The sequence below is a fragment of the Excalfactoria chinensis genome, chromosome 21 (assembly GCF_039878825.1).
Source record: "Excalfactoria chinensis isolate bCotChi1 chromosome 21, bCotChi1.hap2, whole genome shotgun sequence".
NCBI lineage: Eukaryota > Metazoa > Chordata > Aves > Galliformes > Phasianidae > Excalfactoria > Excalfactoria chinensis.
Genome location: NC_092845.1, coordinates 94,075 through 112,929, shown reverse-complemented (window position 1 = coordinate 112,929; position 18,855 = coordinate 94,075). Strand labels below are relative to the sequence as shown.

At 48.9% G+C, this 18,855-nt stretch overlaps 2 protein-coding genes across 2 annotated transcripts; one reads left to right on the top strand and one right to left on the bottom strand.

Annotated features, from left to right (window-relative positions):
* Positions 1-935: 935 nt before the first annotated feature.
* Positions 936-8,578, top strand: LOC140261338 (olfactory receptor 14C36-like). Its single transcript, XM_072354644.1, has 2 exons — positions 936-951; positions 7,599-8,578. The coding sequence occupies exons 1-2, from the start codon at positions 936-938 to the stop codon at positions 8,576-8,578; spliced, it is 996 nt and encodes a 331-aa protein (XP_072210745.1).
* Positions 8,579-17,824: 9,246 nt separating this feature from the next.
* Positions 17,825-18,831, bottom strand: LOC140261337 (olfactory receptor 14A16-like). Its single transcript, XM_072354643.1, has one exon. It carries the CDS (start codon positions 18,764-18,766, stop codon positions 17,825-17,827), a length of 942 nt encoding a protein of 313 aa, XP_072210744.1. The 5' UTR covers positions 18,767-18,831.
* Positions 18,832-18,855: the final 24 nt, after the last annotated feature.

Below are 18,855 nucleotides of genomic sequence, written 5' to 3'. Positions count from 1 at the left end.
GATCTCTCTAACTCGACTAAGCACTGACAGTTGTCTTGAGGGAGATCACACGGCATGTGTGGGATGGCCGGGGGATCAGACCTAGCCAGCATGGGTTCATGAAGGGCAGGTCCTGTTTGACCAACCTGATCTCCTTCTGTGATCTAGTGACCCATCTGGTGGATGAGGGAAAGGCTGTTGATGTGCTCTACCTAGACTTCAGCAAAGCCTTTGGCGCTGTCTCCTACAGTATCCTCCTGCAGAAGCTGGCAGCCTGTGGCTGGGGGTCGGCATCTTCTCTCGTGTCTTTAGTGACAGGACTAGAGGGAATGGTTTCAAGCTGCAGCAGGGGAGATTCAGGCTGGACATTAGGAAATATTACTGATCAGAAAGGGTGGTGAGGACTGCCCAGGGAGGTGGTGGAGTCACCAACCCTGGGGGTGTTCAAGGAACGACTGGATGTTGTGTTCAGCAACATGGTTTAGTTGGAGCTCTTGGTAATAGGGGAATGGTTGAACTGGATGATCTTATAGGTCTTTTCCCACCTTGATGATTCTCTGATTCTATGTTCATGCCAGTTCCCTAGGCTGTCCCTCACACTCTGTTGTAGCTGCAAATGCAGCACAGGGCCTTTGGGAAATCCATGGCCAGGGAGTGTCCGTGATGCTATGTCAACTCTAATGCCTGCGTGCTACCTTCTGCACACTAATACCATAGATGAGCTATCCAGTCAGGCTATGTTGCTTTCCAATTTGGATGTTTACTTCTGTCGTTTTCAACTAATGAGAACACCAGGCTGCAGGCCTGAGCTCTTGTTTGGACCACAGAGACACAGTTAAATGGCTTCCACAACTGCACTGTAGCACAAGGGGGATACAGAGTCTTTAGGATGGATGGGCGAGGAGACAAGGAAGGACGACTGCCATCTGTGAGAGTGCACTGAGCTCTGCCTGGGAATGGCAGAGCAGTCAGGTCAGAGCAAATGGAAATGGCAAACAGAGAAGACCAACAGTGTTTGGTTCCAGCTTCCTTACCAGGAAGAGCAAGTGGAAGGTGCCCTCTGCAGACAGATGGGAGTCCCGTGTTGTCAGGCCCTTGTCCCCTTGGGGGGCCTTTTTCACTCCAGTATCTGCTGCAAGGACAGCACAACAGGAGAGGAGAGGTGCTCTGCTGGATCTCATACTCACCAGCAAGGAAGGGCTGGTGGGGAATGTGAAGGTCAATGGGGCACCAGGCCACGTGTGAAACACAAAGGGGTCTCTATCTCTTTTTTTTAAGCTGTAAGTCTGAAAGATGTTCATTAATGCCAATAAAACTGAAACAAGGAATTGAAGACAAAGATAGAAATGAATGAAAATGTGTTAAGCCTTCTCAACACGTGTAATTCTCGTGAGTCCTGTTCCATTTTAAGCAGAAAATATGAGTCTTTGAGGGGATTTTGTGTCTTTTTTTGATGCCTTCAGGCACAGGGACACAGACAGCGGTGCCAGTCCCAATGCCCTGTGACTAAAGCCTGGCATCTGTTAACTCATTTCTTGTACAAATATTCCCTGTGAAAGACAAACCTCAATAGATGCAGCTTGGACATGGCATGCAGTTGATCACTGTGTTTTACTGTTCATTCAGTTGCATCACCTTTCCTTCTGTTTGTTGGCCAAAAAAAAAGGAGAATTCCTTCCTTGCCCACATGCAGCTGTTTCTCTGAGGAAAGCCAGTGGGAGTTGGTGCAAAGGTGGTTTAACACTGAGCTGCTGAATGCAGAGAAGAGTGATGTGAGGAAAAGTGATGCAAGTCCCATGGGGCCAGTCAGTGTGAGTAGAAATGGGGTGGGAAGGTTGAGGAGGACCTTTGTCCACTCAGTAACACAACAGAACTCATTGGGAACATTCCGGATTGATACCAGTTGCACAGTGCTGCTTTAATGTTTTGTTTAAACTCAAATATAAATAAATAAACAATAAATGCCTGTCGGATTCTTGCTCTTTAGGCTCTCTCCAGATACATCTCCATTTTGCTGAACAAGTTCTGAAAACCTGAAGAAGATAACAGGAAGGCACAAGGCACAGGAGGGCTCTTTAGGTTATAATGGGCCCCAGCGCGCATTTGCTGCTGAGTCCATCAACCTCCAGTGCAGAGAGAAGTTTGCACAAAGTGCTCAACAAGGCAAAGTCAGAAGTAACTAAGTTTCTTGGAGTATTAATGGGCCCACTGAGGGCCATTACCAAGTAAGCTCCCAAGGGACTTGTTAGACAAGATAATTGGAAGCCATGACTACAGGCAGGCAAAGCCACTGGCTCTGATGCTGAGAAACCCCTCCTTTCCCTTACAAAGCAGGCAGGCCATGCCCTGAATCCCAGACCCTTGGCAGGGAGATCCTGTCCCTCGTGTTGGCTCAGGGCTCATCCTGGGGCAGTGGGATGGAGGTCTGTATGATGTTAAATGAAAGACATGGGGATAGAAGATCCCTGGCTCTGCATGGCGTGCAAGGATGTTGTGAAGTCCCGTGTACACCCTGTGTCTCATTGCAGGATGTGGGATGTGAGAAGGGCCTGGTCTGAACAAGCAGTCAATCCCAATGAAACTCTGAACTTCAGATCTCTCAGTTCCAGTGCCCTCTTGTCCACACTCTCCCATAGTTTGATGTCCTTTATGTTCTGTGGTGCCCAGAAGCGCACCCAGTGCTCCAGGTGAGGCTGCAGCAGTGCAGAGCAGAGAGGGACAATCCTTTCCCTCACCCAGCTGGCAATAACTTGCTTGATGCACTCCAGGGATCCGTTAGCCTTCCTGGCTGCCTGGGCACTATGCTGACTCACATTCAATTTGATGTTGACCAGGACCCCCAATCCTTTTCAGTGTCCCATATCCAGTCAGTGTGTATGTCCAGGATTGCCCCTACACAGGTGAAAAATCAGGCACTTGTTATGGTTTATGCACTTGGTGCTTAGTACCAACTGGTACCCACTTCTCTGTCTTGTCCACATCTCTCTGCAAGTCCTCTCCTCCCTCACTGGAGGCAATAGCACCTCCTCATCTGGTAACCTCAGAAAACTGGATCAGAACATCTTCTAGTCCTGCATGCAAGTCATCCACAAAAACATGAAAGGGAAGTTACCCTAAAATGGAGCCCTGGGTGAAGCATGACTGTGACCACCTACCAGCCCAATGGAACCTATTGCCTATGATCCTTTGGGCCTGACCTGTAGGCCAACTGCTCACCCACCACATTCTGTTTCTGTCTAGCCATATGCAGGACAATAGAAATAGTATCAAAAGCTCTACTGAAATCATCAAGGTTAACATCAACTGGCTTCCCTTGGTCAGCTAAATGGAAAACTGTTTCATAAGAGGACATGAAGTTAAACAGGAACTTCCCCTCGGGAACTTGTGTTGGCTGCGACCAATGACAGAATTGTCCTTCAGCTGTTTTTCCATAACTCCCACCATCATTTTCTCCATAATTTTTCCAGGCACTGGAGTGAGACTGACAGGTCCATTATTGCCCGTGTCATCTTTCTTGCTCTTCCTTACAATGAGACAACATTTGCCAGCTTCCTGTCAACTGGCATGACCCTAGATTTATTTAGATGCAATTGTAATGAGAGCCCAGGGCATACTAAGGTGTCATCAGTGATGGAACGTAGATGCGCCATAGCTTTGCAATGCCTTGAACTCCAGAGTATGCCACAGATGGAACAGAGAGGAAGATCTGCCTCTTCTGTTGTGAGATCATCCATTTGGTAAGTAGAATAACCCTACATGATACATGGGGACTGTGTCTCTGCTTTGGTCTGCTTTGCTCTGCTCACAGGGGAAAGGTGAGAGGGGTTGCTGTCATGTCAGTGCAGATAAACTCACTTTCTCTTTAAACTTTTTTCCTCTGTATACTCTTCCACTATTTGTACCCTCAGATAAACTTCCATATACCCTCAAGTACACTTCCACATGCCATTAACAATTACACTTTCTTATACCATCAAAAGTGTTCGTCAAACAATACAATTCTTTAGTTACCATACCATATATCTTTTCATTAACAGTCTGTATTGTTCAGTAATAAGCACCTTGCCACAGAACCAGCACTGATTGGCCCACCTCCCTCACACACATCCTTGCAAGCAGAACACAGTATTACATAAATGGGTTGACACTCATTATAAATCATGATAAAAAAGACATTTGAAAATATGTTGAGAGTAAAAGGAAGACTAGGGACACTGCGCGTCCCCTACTAAGTGAGGGGGGTGTTCTGGAAACGGGGGATACTGAGACGCTGGAGATACTGAAGACCTACTTTGCTTCTGTCTACAGTGAAAAAACTCTCCCTCAGGATTCCCAGACCCTGGAGCTTAGTGAGAGGGTCTGGGGAATGGAAGACTTGCCTTTAGTCAGGGAAGAGCTGGTCCATGAACGCCTAGGCCACACTGATGTTCTTAAAGCCATGGAACATGATGGGGTGTATCCACAGGTGCTGAGGGAGCTGGCAGCGGTGATTGCTGAACCACTCTCTATCATCTCTGAGAGGTCTTGGGGAATGGGGGAGGTGTCTGAAGATTGGAGGATAGACAATGTCACTCCGGTCTTCAAAAAGGGCAAGAAGGAAGATCCGGATAGTTACAGGCCAGTCAGCCTCACCTCTGTCCCTGGAAAGGTGATGGAACAGCTAGTCCTGGATGCCATCTCCAGACATTTGAATGAAAAGGATGTTATCAGGAGTAGTCAGCATGGGTCCACCAAGGGGAGTTCATGCTCGACCAACCTGGTAGCCTTCTATGATGTTGTAACAGGCTGGATGGAATGGGGCGAGCTGTGGATGTTGTCTATCTTGATTTCAGCAAGGCATTTGATAATGTCTCCCACAAAAGTATTCTTATAAAAAAGTTGAGAAAGTGTGGGATAGATGAGTAAATAATGAGGTGGGTTGAGAACTGGCTGACTGGCAGAGCACAGAGGGTCAATCGTTGGCGGTGCATTGGAGGCCTGTAACTAGCATTGTTCCCCAGGGCTTGGTGCTTGGCCCAATCTAGTCCAGCATCTTCATCAGTGACCTTGACATGTGGATAGTGGCCACCCACAGCAAGTTTGCTGATGATTCAAAGTTGGGAGGATTGGCTGAAACACCTGAAGGCTGTGCTGCCATTCAGCGAGATCTGGTTTAACAAAAGCAATTGTAGGGTCTTGCACCTAGGGAGGAATAATTGCATGCACCAGGACAGGTTGGGGGATGAGCTGCTGGAGAGGAGCTCTGCAGAGAGGAAGCTGGGTGTCCTGATGGACGACAGGTTGGCCATGAGGCAGCAGTGTGCCCTCATGGCCAAAAAGGCCAATGGCATTCTAGGGTGCATGAGAAAGAGCGTGGCCAGCAGGTTGAGGGAGGTGATCTTCCCCCTCTTCTCTGCCCTGGTAAGGCCTCATCTGGAGTACTGTGCCCAGTTCTGGGCTCACCAGTATAAAAGGACACGGATCTCTTTGAAAGAGCTCAACTGAGGGCCACAAAGATGGTGAAGAGCCTGGAACATCTCCCCTATGAATAAAGGCTAAGTGAGATGGGTCTGTTTAGCCTTGAGAAAAGAAGACTGAAAGGGGACTTGATCCAGATCTATAAATATCTGAGGTGGGGGGCATAGTGGCAAGGCCAGACTCTTTTCAGCAGTGTATGGAGACAGGACAAGGGGTAATGGACAGAAACAGGAGCATAGAAAGTTCCGCACAAATATGTGCAAGAACTTCTTTACAGTGAGGGTGACGGAGCACTGGAACAGGCTGCCCAGGGTGGTTGTGGAGTCTGCATTTCTGGAGATATTCAAGACCTACCTGGACGCCTACCTGGTTTTCCCCAGGGGTCAGTACTGGTGCCTTTCAATATCTTTATTGCTGACCTGGATGAGGGCACTGAGTGCACCCTAAGAACGTTTGCAGATGACAGTAAAATGGCTGGGAGTGTGGATCTGTCTGCAGTTAGCAAGGTCCTACTGAGGGATCTGGACAGGCTGGAGAATGGGCTGAAGCTGATGGGATGAGGTTCAACAAGACCAAATTCTGCATCCTGAACTTTGGGACCTGGAACGGACTGTCCATGGGGGTGGTGGAGTCACCGACCCTTGAGGTTTTCAAGGAATGATTGTAAGTTGTGTTAAGAGGCATGGATTAGTGGGAGCTATTGGTGATAGATGAACGGTTGATGATCTTATAGGTCTTTTCCAACCTTGGTGATTTTATGATTCTATGATTCCCTGTCCTTGTCTATGTGTCCTTTTTGTTTCAGCAAACACTGACCACTTGAAATCTGGTGTTAAATTCAACAGATTTTAATGTACTGTCATGATGCTATTGTCTTTCAGCATCTGCAGGCCACGAAGATAGAGGGACATCTCAGGGGAGACAAGTGGGAGGATAAAAATGATATCCTCTGCTTCTGAGCTGGGCCGGGCTCCTGAGACACAAGGAGCTCATAAAAGTGGGCAGAGCTGTAGAGAGACAGCTGTACCCAGGAGCAGCTCTTGTGCACAGCACAGCCTGCAGGTGACAGACAGAAAGGAGAGAAACTGGAGAGAGCTTACAGGATGCGCACTGTGTGAGCAGGCTGTGAGATTGTGAGCTCACTGCAGGACCATTGCTCAAAGACCATGAGACAGTAAGTCTCTTGCAGTAGGTAATGCAGTTGCTTGTAATAGAGGGTTATCTAAATGTGGGACATCCTATAGCAGATCTGGTTTCAGGTATTGCAAGTTTATTTACTGTGAAAAAGCCTTCTGCTCCAGCTGAGGGCTTCTGTGCTGCAGTGTCAGAGCACAGACCTGAGTGCTGCGTGTCCCAGCATGGCTGCAGGCTGTGCATATGGGGCTCCAGGCGGGTGCCCAGGGCTGTCCTGCAGAGCAGGGTCCCTGCTGTGCCCCAGGGGCTGTGTGCTGGCTATGGGACTCTGCCGCCTGCCAGGCTCAGCACTCAGCTGCCCAGGGTGCTGCGGGGAGACGTGTGGGGGGAAGGAGCCCCCCGGCAGGGCTTGTGCTGCCACAGCTGCTGCCCGGGGAAGGGGGATCACAGCTCTACTGCACAACAGAATGCTTCTGAGGGTACTTTGGGAGAGGAGAGCCAAGGCAGGGATTTTTCATTTCCTGTTCTTAGGGAAGGAAAGAGGATTGGAGGCAGAAATCTAAAACGGGCTGTCAAATTTGGACACATCTCTGAGACTATCAATTATTTATTCAGTCCATCAATTGTTTTGTGAACAGTCACACAGGTTGTGCTCTCAGCTTCTCCTTCCTAAAAGGATACAATTAATTTCAGTTCTCGTTTTCTGCAAACATTAATAGTTCACTTATCCCACAAACAGGCTGATTTCTTTAAGACAAATTGAAGTGCACAGAGGCTGGGGCTGGGGTCTCGAAGAGCAGCAGGAATAAAGGAGGAAAACATCCAGGAGGCTGGGATATGATTAGGAAATGAGAACAAAGTTTGAGCTCTCTAATCTTTTAGGGATGGTGAAGCTCATGAAAATAAATTGAAGCTCTGGAGTTAAATGAACATTTTCCAAAGAGAACATTTACACTACAGCAGGAGAAGTGTCTCTGAGAATGGTCTGGACTTGTCATTATCTTCTGCACTCTGAGCAGGACTCCAAGCCCAGGATCAGCAGATGCCCAACAGCAGCTCCATCAGCGAGTTCCTCCTGCTGCCGTTGGCAGACACGCGGCAGCTGCAGCTCCTGCACTTCTGGCTCTTGCTGGGCATCTACCTGGCTGCCCTCCTGGGCAACGGCCTCATCATCACAGCCATAGCCTGCGACCAGCGCCTGCATACCCCCATGTACTTCTTCCTGCTCAACCTGGCCCTCCTCGACCTGGGCTGCATCTCCACCACTCTCCCCAAAGCCATGGCCAACGCCCTCTGGGACACCAAGGCCATCTCCTACGCAGGATGTGCTGCACAGCTCTTTTTCTTTCTCTTCTTTGTCTCAGCAGAGTGTTCCCTTCTCACCATCATGTCCTATGACCGCTACGTTGCCATCTGCAAGCCCCTGCACTACGGGACCCTGATGGACAGCAGAGCTTGTGCCAGCATGGCAGCTGCTGCCTGGGGCGCTGGTTTTCTCAATTCCCTGCTGCACACTGCCAGTACGTTTTCACTGCCTCTCTGCCAAGGCAATGTTGTCAACCAGTTTTTCTGTGAAATCCCCCAGATCCTCAAGCTCTCCTGCTCAGAATCAAATCTCAGGGAAGTTGTGCTTGTCATTTTTAGTGCCAGTTTAGTCTTTGGGTGTTTTGTTTTCATAGTGGTGTCCTATGTGCAGATCTTCCTTGCCGTGTTGAGGATGCCCTCTGAGCAGGGACGGCACAAAGCCTTCTCCACGTGCCTCCCTCACCTGGCTGTTGTCTCCCTGTTTATCATCACTGGTATTTATGCCCACCTGAATCCCCCTTCTGTCTCTTCTCCATCCATGGACATGATGGTGGCAGTTCTGTACTCGGTGTTGCCTCCAGCAGTGAACCCCCTCATCTACAGCATGAGAAACAGGGAGGTCAAGGATGCGGTGAAGAAAGTGATGATCAGATCTGTTTCAATAGCAGTGAAGTGGCCATCTTTTGGAATTCACGGTTTGTAATGTAGCTTTTTACTGAATCAAGGTATCTTTTATTGATTGTTCTGTTCATTTTATATGTGTATTTCATTGTTATTTTTTTTTTTTATATATACTGTAATGTTTTTCATTAAATCGTCACTACTCAAATCAATTCCTACTCAGTTTGTACCTTTCTAGTGTAGCCCATACACACTGTACATAATGAACCAGGCTCTCTGTGAACCTTACAGAATAAAGGACATGCAGTGACTCTGTCTGTCCTCCTTCTTTTGGAGCTGTTGGGGTCGGATGTTCTCAGCAGCCCACAGGCCAGCAGGAAGCATACAGCTTCCTTCAGTTCATCAGAATGTGCAGTGGCTTCAGCCTGCAACATCTGACAGGCCATCCCTGGGCTCCTGGCTGGGGTCTGTGGTTTCAGACTCAAAACTGTCAGTTATGCTGAGAGGCCAGCAGCAGCTGCTGGTTTGCACATTGGTTGTCAGGTCCCCTCTTCCTCATTCCCTGTGTTGACAGGATAAGTTCTTGGATGTGGGTTATCAAGTCAGAAGTTTCCAAGCTTCTTTCAGGGCTTTTTCCATTTTGTACTCAGAGGTGGTCACTGCCTCCAGGATGGACTGTGGAAGAGGATTCATGAACAAAGCTCTGATAGGCCCTACAGGAGCCATTCTGGAGCACAGGCTGGTAGGTAGAAAGCTGCTGCTAATGAGATGACTGACACAGGGAGGTCAAGAGAATCCTGGAGAACACAGATGGGAAACTGAGGGGAGGGAAGAGAAGCCTACATTCCCTGCTCATAAGCATCTGCACCAGCTAAGGTGACCCACAGTTACTACTTCTGAAACACACCTCCCACTACCTCAGTCTGTTCACATCCACTCTTTGGTCTCCAGAAACATTCAGCAAGCTTTGTTGAATGTCAACAAGTGCAACCTTTTTCTGCTTGTGGGAATTCAATGGCACAACTTTGCTTCATGTGCACTTCCATGTCAAAAGCCATTCTGTCAGACTGCCCCTCTGCTGCCATCTGTCACACGGCTGCAACACATAATGGGGTCTTGATGGGTGGGTTCAACCTCTACAGACACATCTCCAACATCTGCCTCTGATCTTATGGCCCGGGTAATAAAAGAGGGTGTATTAATTTTGAAGCAGCTCTTGCCTGAGTTAACAGTTGGATGATCTGAGTTGTCATGTCTAACATAAATGATGCCGTGATGGGGAGACTGCTGCAGGGGAGGCTGTTGGCTGAGCAGCCTGAGAACTCAGACCACATCACATTTCACTCGTTCAGTGTCTGTTACAAAAGCCTGAGTATTTCTTTTTAGATCTCATCAAACCAGCCAAGGGGTTTTCCCGAGGAGAACTTTTCACATGAAGTTGCTATCAAGTGTCATCCACCTGCATTGCATTCATCTCAAAGACAGTCTGTACGGCACCTCAGTCAAGATTCCTCAGTGATGGCAGCATGGGCAATTGGTTGGTTATTTCCAAAGAACCCCAGAGTCGTGTTAAATTTAAGTGCAGAGAGTGATGCAGCACTGATCAGCTCTGACAAATACTGCGCAGAGTAGAATCAGCCCAAAGGAAACTCTTCCAGCTGGCTGCTCTCTGGGCAATTTCCAACATAAACATTCAAGTTTCTTTTCAGAGGAGACCCACAACAACTCTCCTGTTTATGGGAAATGCCCCGTGAAAGCTGTGACCAGCTGGCTGTTCTGTCAGATGAAGCACTTCAAATTGGCATATCATGTTTCCTTGTAGTACCCCTGAGTTGTTTGCAGTTCTAAGCCATTTATTAGCTCTATATTATTTCTTTCCTTTCATCTGGATAAAACAAGACTCACTTTCTTTGAAGCCATGACAGGAGGTTGGGTCATCACAGGAACAAAACCCGTAGGAAACCTTTGTTCTGCTGAAGCTCAGGCACACAGCCCAGTGACCTCAGAACCTATTCAGGTACCTTAAGCCAATTTTCAGCCCCAGCCTTGGATTGCCTGCCTGCGTGTCCTAATGGCAAACTGTCCTCATGGACAGAGGCAGCACTACTGACATCTCAGACATGCAATGCAGATTTCTGGATGTAACATGGGGACTTCTGCTCTTGGCTATGTAAAGACAGCAGAAAATACATGACACATCTCCTGACGTGACTTAAGTGGTTTGTCCCACCTGAATGATGCCATGATTCTATAGTTCTATGGTGCTGTGATATTGCGGTTGTGTGATTCCTTGACTTGCTGATTCTTTGAATCTCTGACTCCGTGGTTCAGGTAATCCATGATTTTGAGATACCACGATTCTAAAAGTTAAAGTCTTTGTGTTTTGCAGGAGTAAATGAGGAGGAAACCCATCAGCCATAGCCAAGTTCTGCTATTCACTCCTGATCTCGAGCATGATGACAAAGGCACTGAGTGAACAATGCTTACCTCCCTGTGTCTATGTCTCCCCATCACCCAACTGTCCCCACTGCCCGCACAGAATTATAGAATGGCCTGGGTTGAAAGGACCACAAAGATCATCTAGTTTCAATCCCCTTGCTTTGTGCAGGGTCACCAACCACCAGACCACACTACCAGTGCTCCATTATGTCTCCGTACTGCCATGATACACTCATGTCCCCATGATGTTTCCGTATCTTCATGTCCCCATATCCCTGTGACCCCTTGCCTTTTGAATATCTCCATAATTTCCTCACTACCCATGTCCCTATAGCCCTCACACCTCCCAGTGTCCCCAAATGCTGTGTCACAGTTCCCCAAAGGTTCAGCCTCACACCTTGCAGCCTCACAGGACCCGACAGATCTCGGGATGAGTCCTTGGACAAAGTCTTGATATGGGGACAGTGTCATCTCTGGGTGGCCCTGGGGTGTGGGGGAAGATGTATCTGTGATTGAGTCACCAGAGAGCTTATCAAACTCTTTGATGGACCTTACCATTGTGAAACCCTGGGAGACTGGGATGTGAGACGGCGAGCAAGCAGTGTCTGTTTGCTCCTAAGAGCAGACAGGAGGTTCCATTGATATTCATTGTTAATCCTGTTATTCTCAAGGAACCTTTCATCCTTTATCACTTTGTTTGGGAGAAGCTGGGACTAGTTAACTGATTAGAGAAATTGTTAGAGGAACAGGAATGTCTTGTTTGTAAGTAAATGGTATATAAGATGTATGCTGAACTCAATAAACAGACTATCCTGATGCAACAAGAAAGCTTGACCCTGACTGAGCACCGACACTGGGGGACAGAAAGGCCGTGTGTGCTGAGTGCTGGGACCTGAGGGCTTTGGGCTCAGTGCCATTGGGATCCCAGCACTCAGTGTTCTTCCTCTGATCCCTGGCTTCCTCCTTTTTCCTGGGGCCAAGGAAGGAGATGGCTGTATGCTGAGCTCAGTCCATGTCAGGGGAGTCTGACAAGCCCAGGGGCATCTGGGCAGTGCTCTGGGAGGATAAATGCAGACCTTGCCTCCTGCAGCTTCACCCAACTCCTGGAGCACAGAGGAAGATGAAGGCAGCTGTGCTCAGCCTCATGATGCTCCTTGCTGCCCTGTGCTGCACAGTGGAAGCTCAGGTGAAGCATCCGTGGGGGATGTGGGCTGGGTGATTTGCCGTGGTGGTCCCTGATGCGAGCATCTCTCTCATGCTCTCTCCTACTCCTCTCCCCACAGCCACTTCTGCAATTGCTGGACTTGGAAGCTACTGTGGTGAGTGCCTGGGCAGCCACGCTGATTGTGCCCAAGGGTGGCCCTGCAGGGAGCTCTGCAGGAGCAGGTAGGGTCTGTCCCTGCCTGGCAGAGGCCACCCCTCTATTTGGCACATCCAAATTTCTTCCATTTGCACCCTACTCATCTATACTCTGGGTTCCCCAAACCCCTTCTCTTGGCGGTTCCTAGTGCTCTCTCTTTGGGTCCCCATATCCAGCCCTTCCTTTGCGCTCTGTGGGGCTGTGCAGAGGAACGGATCTGGAGGGGGCAGGCTCAAGGTGCCCTATGGATGGCCCAGGGGCTGTGGCTTCTGTTCCCAGTGGACCCACATCCTGCCCCAGTTCTTTTGGTTGCTGCCAGTCCTTCTGCCTCGAGTCTTTGGGGACAAACCCTGCAAGGACAAGGCTCCTCCTTGCCAGTGCTGCCCTCTGGTGCCCAATGAAGACCGTGATGATCAGTGAAACCCTCTGATCAATAAATCTCTCAGCAAACCTACACTCTGTGTGTCTGTGTCCTTGTTCTCATGCTCAGCAGGGACTGTTGGGATCTCTCCCTGCCTGGCAGTGGTCACCTCCAAGTGCTGGGAGGCCTCCCCTGCTCCATGCCATGCACGCCATGTCCTGCACTCCTGTGTGCTTCCCCACCCTCTCTCATCACCTGCTCCTCATGCTGTCATCAAGCAGTCCCAGTACAATCCCCCTGCTCTCTCTCAGCTCCTCCATACAATTCCTCCCAAACCCTTCACCCTTTGATCCACCTCTGCACACTGTGACCACGTCACCCTCCTTTTAGCCCCTCTCTTTCTGGAGCCACTTGGCCCTCCTTTGGGTCTGCTTTAGGTCTCTTGCATCAGTGCCCCAACCCCCTACCCCATCACCCAGAACAAGGTCTGCATATCCCCTCCCATGGACACCTCCATTCTCCTGATGACCAACAAAGCCCTCTGATGACCAGCAGACAAAGCCGTACTGCTTGATGCTGCTGTTGATCAGGTAGTAGAGAGCTTTCAAAAGGCTGCCTGTCTCCAAATGATGCACAATAGAAAGCTGCAGCCACATCATGAATCACCTGTGATGATGCCCGTTGATCCTGAGAGGATGACTCCTTTAATCAGGGGGCTTCCAGAATCGCTGAAACCCATAGGCATACAACTGCAAGGGAAGATACAGGCTGCGTCCCAGGGAGAAAGAACCCAGGCAGTGTTAGAAGGAACTGTAACATCCAACCATCTGCAGTCAGGATACAAAGTAAGGACATGGGGGGAGGTTACCCAAGAGTTAATTAACTGCGGGAGAAAATATGGGCCAGTGATTTCTTCCACCAGTAAATCTGAGCCAAGGGGAGTGAGGCTTGCAGCAGTCAGCCTTGCCCCTGGGCCACCCAGCCCAAAGCTCAATGGGACTGGAAGGGTCTCATTGCCAGTAAGTACAAGTAGGCGAAATATTGATCATAAATGTCATTGTCTCTGGATAATGGGCTGGCAAAAGGGTGTTCCATGAGATTTAATGGTATCTCAAGGAAAACTGATGCCTTCACCCCCTCCCCCAGATGAGCAGGAGGTGGGGGGATGGCAGTGAGGTGTGGAGGCATCAGAAAGCTCACAACAAAAGGAGAAGATCCTCGATTTAACACCTTCTGTCCCAAGGCCTCACTCTTGCCAGTTGCCCCTGTGAGTCACCATCCAGTTGCTGATAAGCCAGCGAAACACTTCTCTTCCTGGCCAGCCTGTGTCAGCTCACCCAGCTATCCGGAGGCCAGTGTCCCTAACCTTAATGGAACCTCTTAATAAATATGCTTGGGAGGCCAAGAGTGCCTGGGAAAAGGAATATAGAATTAACACTTGCTGGATTATTCCCTCATTTTAGCCATATTAACAAAGCCCCCAGAGGGCAAGTTGGGGTCTTGTTTTATTTCACAGAAGATCCCCGTGGGACCTTGACTGAACACAGAATGGCTGAGAGCTGCCTTTACCCATCTGTGTTTTGTGAGAGAAAAACTGAAGATGTGACCGTGCCGCAATACTGAATATACCTCTGTGTTACATGTTCTGGTTGCAGTAGTATTATGTCTTGGTTTGTTGTGGTTGTGGGTTGTGATTGATATCAGTCCTTGGATCTGTTCAACTCCACAATTGGGCTCAGGGTTTTTTCAGGTCCTGCTGGCTTTCTGGCTCTCCCTGCACAGTGATACCATCCCTTCTGAGCCCTTCTGTCACCCCTTGTGGTCAAACTGGTGATGATTTGCATGGAACTCCTCCACAGTGCTTCCAAATTCCCAACAAACTGGGAAATGAGCCCAGGGACCCACCTGATATCTGTTAGGTGTGCTCACAAAAGAAATCCTTCGGAAAGCCCTTTGCACTGACGCTGTTCTGTGTCACATCTGTCCAGGAGCTGCATCCAAAACGTGGATGTTGGAAAGTGAACGTTGGTAAGAGATGTGTGTGTTTGTGGGATTACCCCCGATGGTTCAAACTGTTGGGTATCCTACACACTGCCCTGTGAGAAGTTCAGCAGACCACCACAGGACTTGAACTTCCAAACCAGCATTTCTATCTCTCAGTGTTTGAATTGCTTTGGAAATGCTCGAGTAGAAAGTTCTCGAGACACTGAGTCACCTTTGAGAACATTGCATGGCAAGGCCACATAGTGCCCAATGGGACCAGATGTGCTTCTGGTGCATGATCTGCAGTGTAACATTTTGTGGCTGTTCATAAACACCACAACCTGCACTGAAGAATTCCCATCTGTAATACGGTTTCTTATCGTTTATCACCAAACAGGGCTGACAGTGGCCTTGCATGCTTACAGGTACCCTTTCTGAACACAAAGTACATGTAGTAATGCAGTATGGGCTATTTTGCAACCATCCTGCTTTTCCCAACCAGAGAATCTTCATTTCTTGTTTCGCAAGGGGTGGTTCAACTTGAAGCCACGTCCTTCTGAGCAAAGAGAGGTGTAGATTTTCCTCCTTTAAAAGAAACCCCTCCAGAGTTTGCAAAGGAGATGGCATCACTGGCACCCTCTGCAGAAGGGACTTAACCTGGGAGCTTCAGCTGGCCTTTCCTTGCTGCCCAAAGCAGTTCTCTCACCATGCCTGCTTTCCTCTCCTGCTCTTTTTGATGCCGTTTCCTAATGGAGAAGCAGACACGTAGGGCTGTGCTGTGTGTCTGTGTGCACGTGTTGCTCTCAGTCATTTCTGGGTGCACAGATGGGTCCCAGAGAAGGGTCAGCAGAGCAGTAACGTGGCTCTTGGAGGTTGGCTGAGAATCATCTGTAGTGGAAAGGGAAGGGGGTGAATAAAGTAGCCAAGTTGTTCTAGAGCTTTCTTTCTTCACTGTAGTCTTGGTTTTTTGCTCTTAAAATCAATGTCAGCATGTGGAATGAGGAGAGGGGAAGGCGCAAGCAGGGTTTAGTTTTGGTGCCAACCCCAGCCCACTGCTTCATTCTGGGGAAAGCCTTTCTTACACACAACCCTATCATCCTTCCTAACGCGCTGCACTTTGCTTCTACTGCTCTTCCTGAATGCTTTAACCAGGAGCTCAGAGCAGCTGTGAGACACCAAGCCTTGGTTGCCACCAATAAATCTACTAAGCTTTCTCTCTTCCTTAACGCACCATCCATTACAGCTTGAAAGAGCAGCAGCCTGATGTACCCTACCTGATAACCAGCTGCCAACCAGAGGGTCAGGGACAAGGTTCAGTGTTAGAGTTAGGTTTAAGCTTAGAGTTAGGGCTGACGGCTAGCACTAATGGTTAGATTTAGTGCTAGGTGCGGTGCTAGCACTAGAGTCAGTGTTAGGGCGAGGGATGTGATAAGGGTTGGTGTTTAGGGGAAAGAGCTTGAGTTTAGCTTGAAGTTTAGGACAAGAAAGGGTGAAGGTTGTACTTTAAGATACTTTAGGTGTACTTTAGGGAGTTCAAGTTATGGGTTAGGAGTTAGGGATCGGGTTAAGATTAGATTACAGATTGTTATATGGGTTAGAGTTAGCACTAGGCACCAATTCCCAGCTTCCTTGCATGGAGAAAAGTTACGTGAAGACACAGATGGATATAGTTAATGGACAGCAAAGGAAAGCAAGAGGCATAGTTCTGTAAAATTAGATTTTATCAAGTCCAGGTTATATCCACTGAATCATAGAAACACTTGTGTTGGAAAGATGAGAAAGATGCTCTAGTTCCAACCCCCCTGCTCTGGGCAGGGTTGCCAACCACAAGACCAGACAGCCCAGGAACACATCAAGCCTGGCCTTGAATGCCTCCAGTAATGGGGCATCCACAAATTCTCAGGGCAGCCTGTTCCAGGGCCTCAGAACATTCTGTGTGAAGGATCTCATTATAACCTCCAACATAAACCTCCCCTCTTTCACTTCATACCCATTTCCCTATCACTACCCGTGAAACAAGTAGTCTCTCTCCTGCCTTTCAAGTAAGCACCTTTCACGTACTGAAAGATTGCAATGACGTCTTTCCGGAGCATTCCTTCTCCAAGCTAAACAATCCCAACTTCAACATTTTCATCAGCCCTCTGATGATTATCTTTGTTGGTGCTCCAACAGGTCCATGTTTTCCCTGTGCTGGCTTAGCCAGGCCTGGGCACAGTGTACCAGATGGAGCCTTCAAAAGGCAGAGTAGCAGGGTGCAATCACCTCCCTCTCATTGCTGGATACCCCTCTGTTGGTGCAGCCCAGGTTACCATTGGCCATCCAGGCTCCAAGAGCACAGTGCAGGCCCATGGCTGGCTCTTCATCCACCAGGGCCCTCAGTTGAATCCACTTTCCACAATGGAGAACCTCTGAGCAATGGAAAATATCTTCTCATTGTGTCAAACACGGATTTCCAGACCCCCCAAAATACTCATTGCCCATGTCCTTCTTGGCTGCTATTTCATCTCGGACATGATGAAGCTGTTGTGTTGTGATTCCTGTTGTGGCTATTCCACACCAGAACATCATGCAGAGCAGTGGCAGTTAAAGAGTTCGTGTTCCGGTTCCGTGTTACTGCCACTGGGGGCAGTTTGGGTTCCCAGAGTGTCACGGACTGACATCTTGGGTTAACCCCGTCACAGAAGCATATGCTGAAATCACAAGCTGCCTGGAAAGAAGGAGGAAAAGGAACACAGTGAAAGGATTTGAGGGAAACAGAAGAAGCATAAGGAGTTAGAAAACATTAAAGATGCAATGAAGAATAAAACATACTAAAGGAAAACAACAGAGCACAAGCTTAGAGTGGGATACATTAGGAGTCACCTGGGGAGAGAAATGGAATCAGTGAATCTGCTGCGTAAGCTGTGAATGCACTGATGACACGATTGAGAACAGAAGAGTTAGGCTAAGTTGTGTGGTTTTAAGAGGAATAGATGGTGCCTACACTTATCCTGGGCTCACTAAAAGCCTCTACAAAGAGCATCCTCCCAAAGAGATCCTTTCCCAATGATAATCAGCTCTAAAATGGGATCTAGGAGAGGGAGAGCCAGGCTCCACCCCTTTTGCTAGCACAGGAGATTACCTTCACCCGTACTCCTAGGCTTATTGCTTGCCTCAGGTGGTTAACCAGAGGTTCAGGCCGTGATTCAGCAGTTCCCATACAAGTAAAAAACATCCTTAATAAGTTTCCAAATGGCATCCTTCAGTGCCTGGTTCCGCACGCTGTAGATGAGGGGGTTCACTGCTGGAGGCACCACCGCGTACAGAACTGCCACTGACACATCCATGGCTGGGGAGGAGGTGGACTGGGGCTTCAGATAGGTAAAGAAGCCAGTGCTGATACAGAGGGAGACCACAGCCAGGTGAGGGAGGCACGTGGAAAAGGCTTTGTGCCTTCCCTGCACAGAGGGCATCCTCAGCACAGCCCTGAAGATCTGCACGTAAGAAAGCAGAATGAACACAAAACACCCAAAAAACAAAGATGCACTGAGTGTCATGAGGCCGAGATTCCTGAGGTAGGGGTACGAACAAGAAAGCTTGAGAATGTGCGGGATCTCGCAGAAGAACTGGTCCACAGCGTTGCCTCGGCAGAGTGGCAGAGAAAATGTATTGGCAGTGTGCATCAGGGAATTGAGAACACCAGTGCCCCAGGCAGCAGCTGCCATGCTGGCACAAGTTCTGCCATCTAGGAGGGTCCCGTAGTGCAGGGGCTTGCAGATGGCAATGTAGCGGTCATAGGACATGACAGTGAGAAGGTAAAATTCAGCCGACAGCAAGAATGAAAACACAAAGAGCTGTGCAGCACATCCTGTGTAGGAGATGGCCCTGGTGTCCCAGAGGGCGTTGGCCATGGCTTTGGGGAGAGTGGTGGAGATGCAGCTCAGGTCGAGGAGGGCCAGGTTGAGGAGGAAGAAGTACATGGGGGTGTGCAGGCGCTGGTCACAGGCTACGGCTGTGCTGATGAGGCCGTTGCTTAGGAGGGCAGCCAGGTAGATGCCCAGCAAGAGCCAGAAGTTCAGGAGCTGCAGCTGCCGCGTGTCTGCCAACAGCAGCAGGAGGAACTCGCTGATGGAGCTGCTGTTGGACATCTGCTGATCCTGGGCATGGGGAATCACCCCAGGAGAAAAAAAGGCAAGTTAGGTGAGAGTTCTCTTGGCACAAACCTGTACCGTTCCTT

Coding starts and splice junctions, on each gene's coding strand:
- LOC140261337 (XM_072354643.1), bottom strand. CDS start 18,766: ATGTCCAACAGCAGCTCCATCAGCGAGTTCCTCCTGCTGCTGTTGGCA.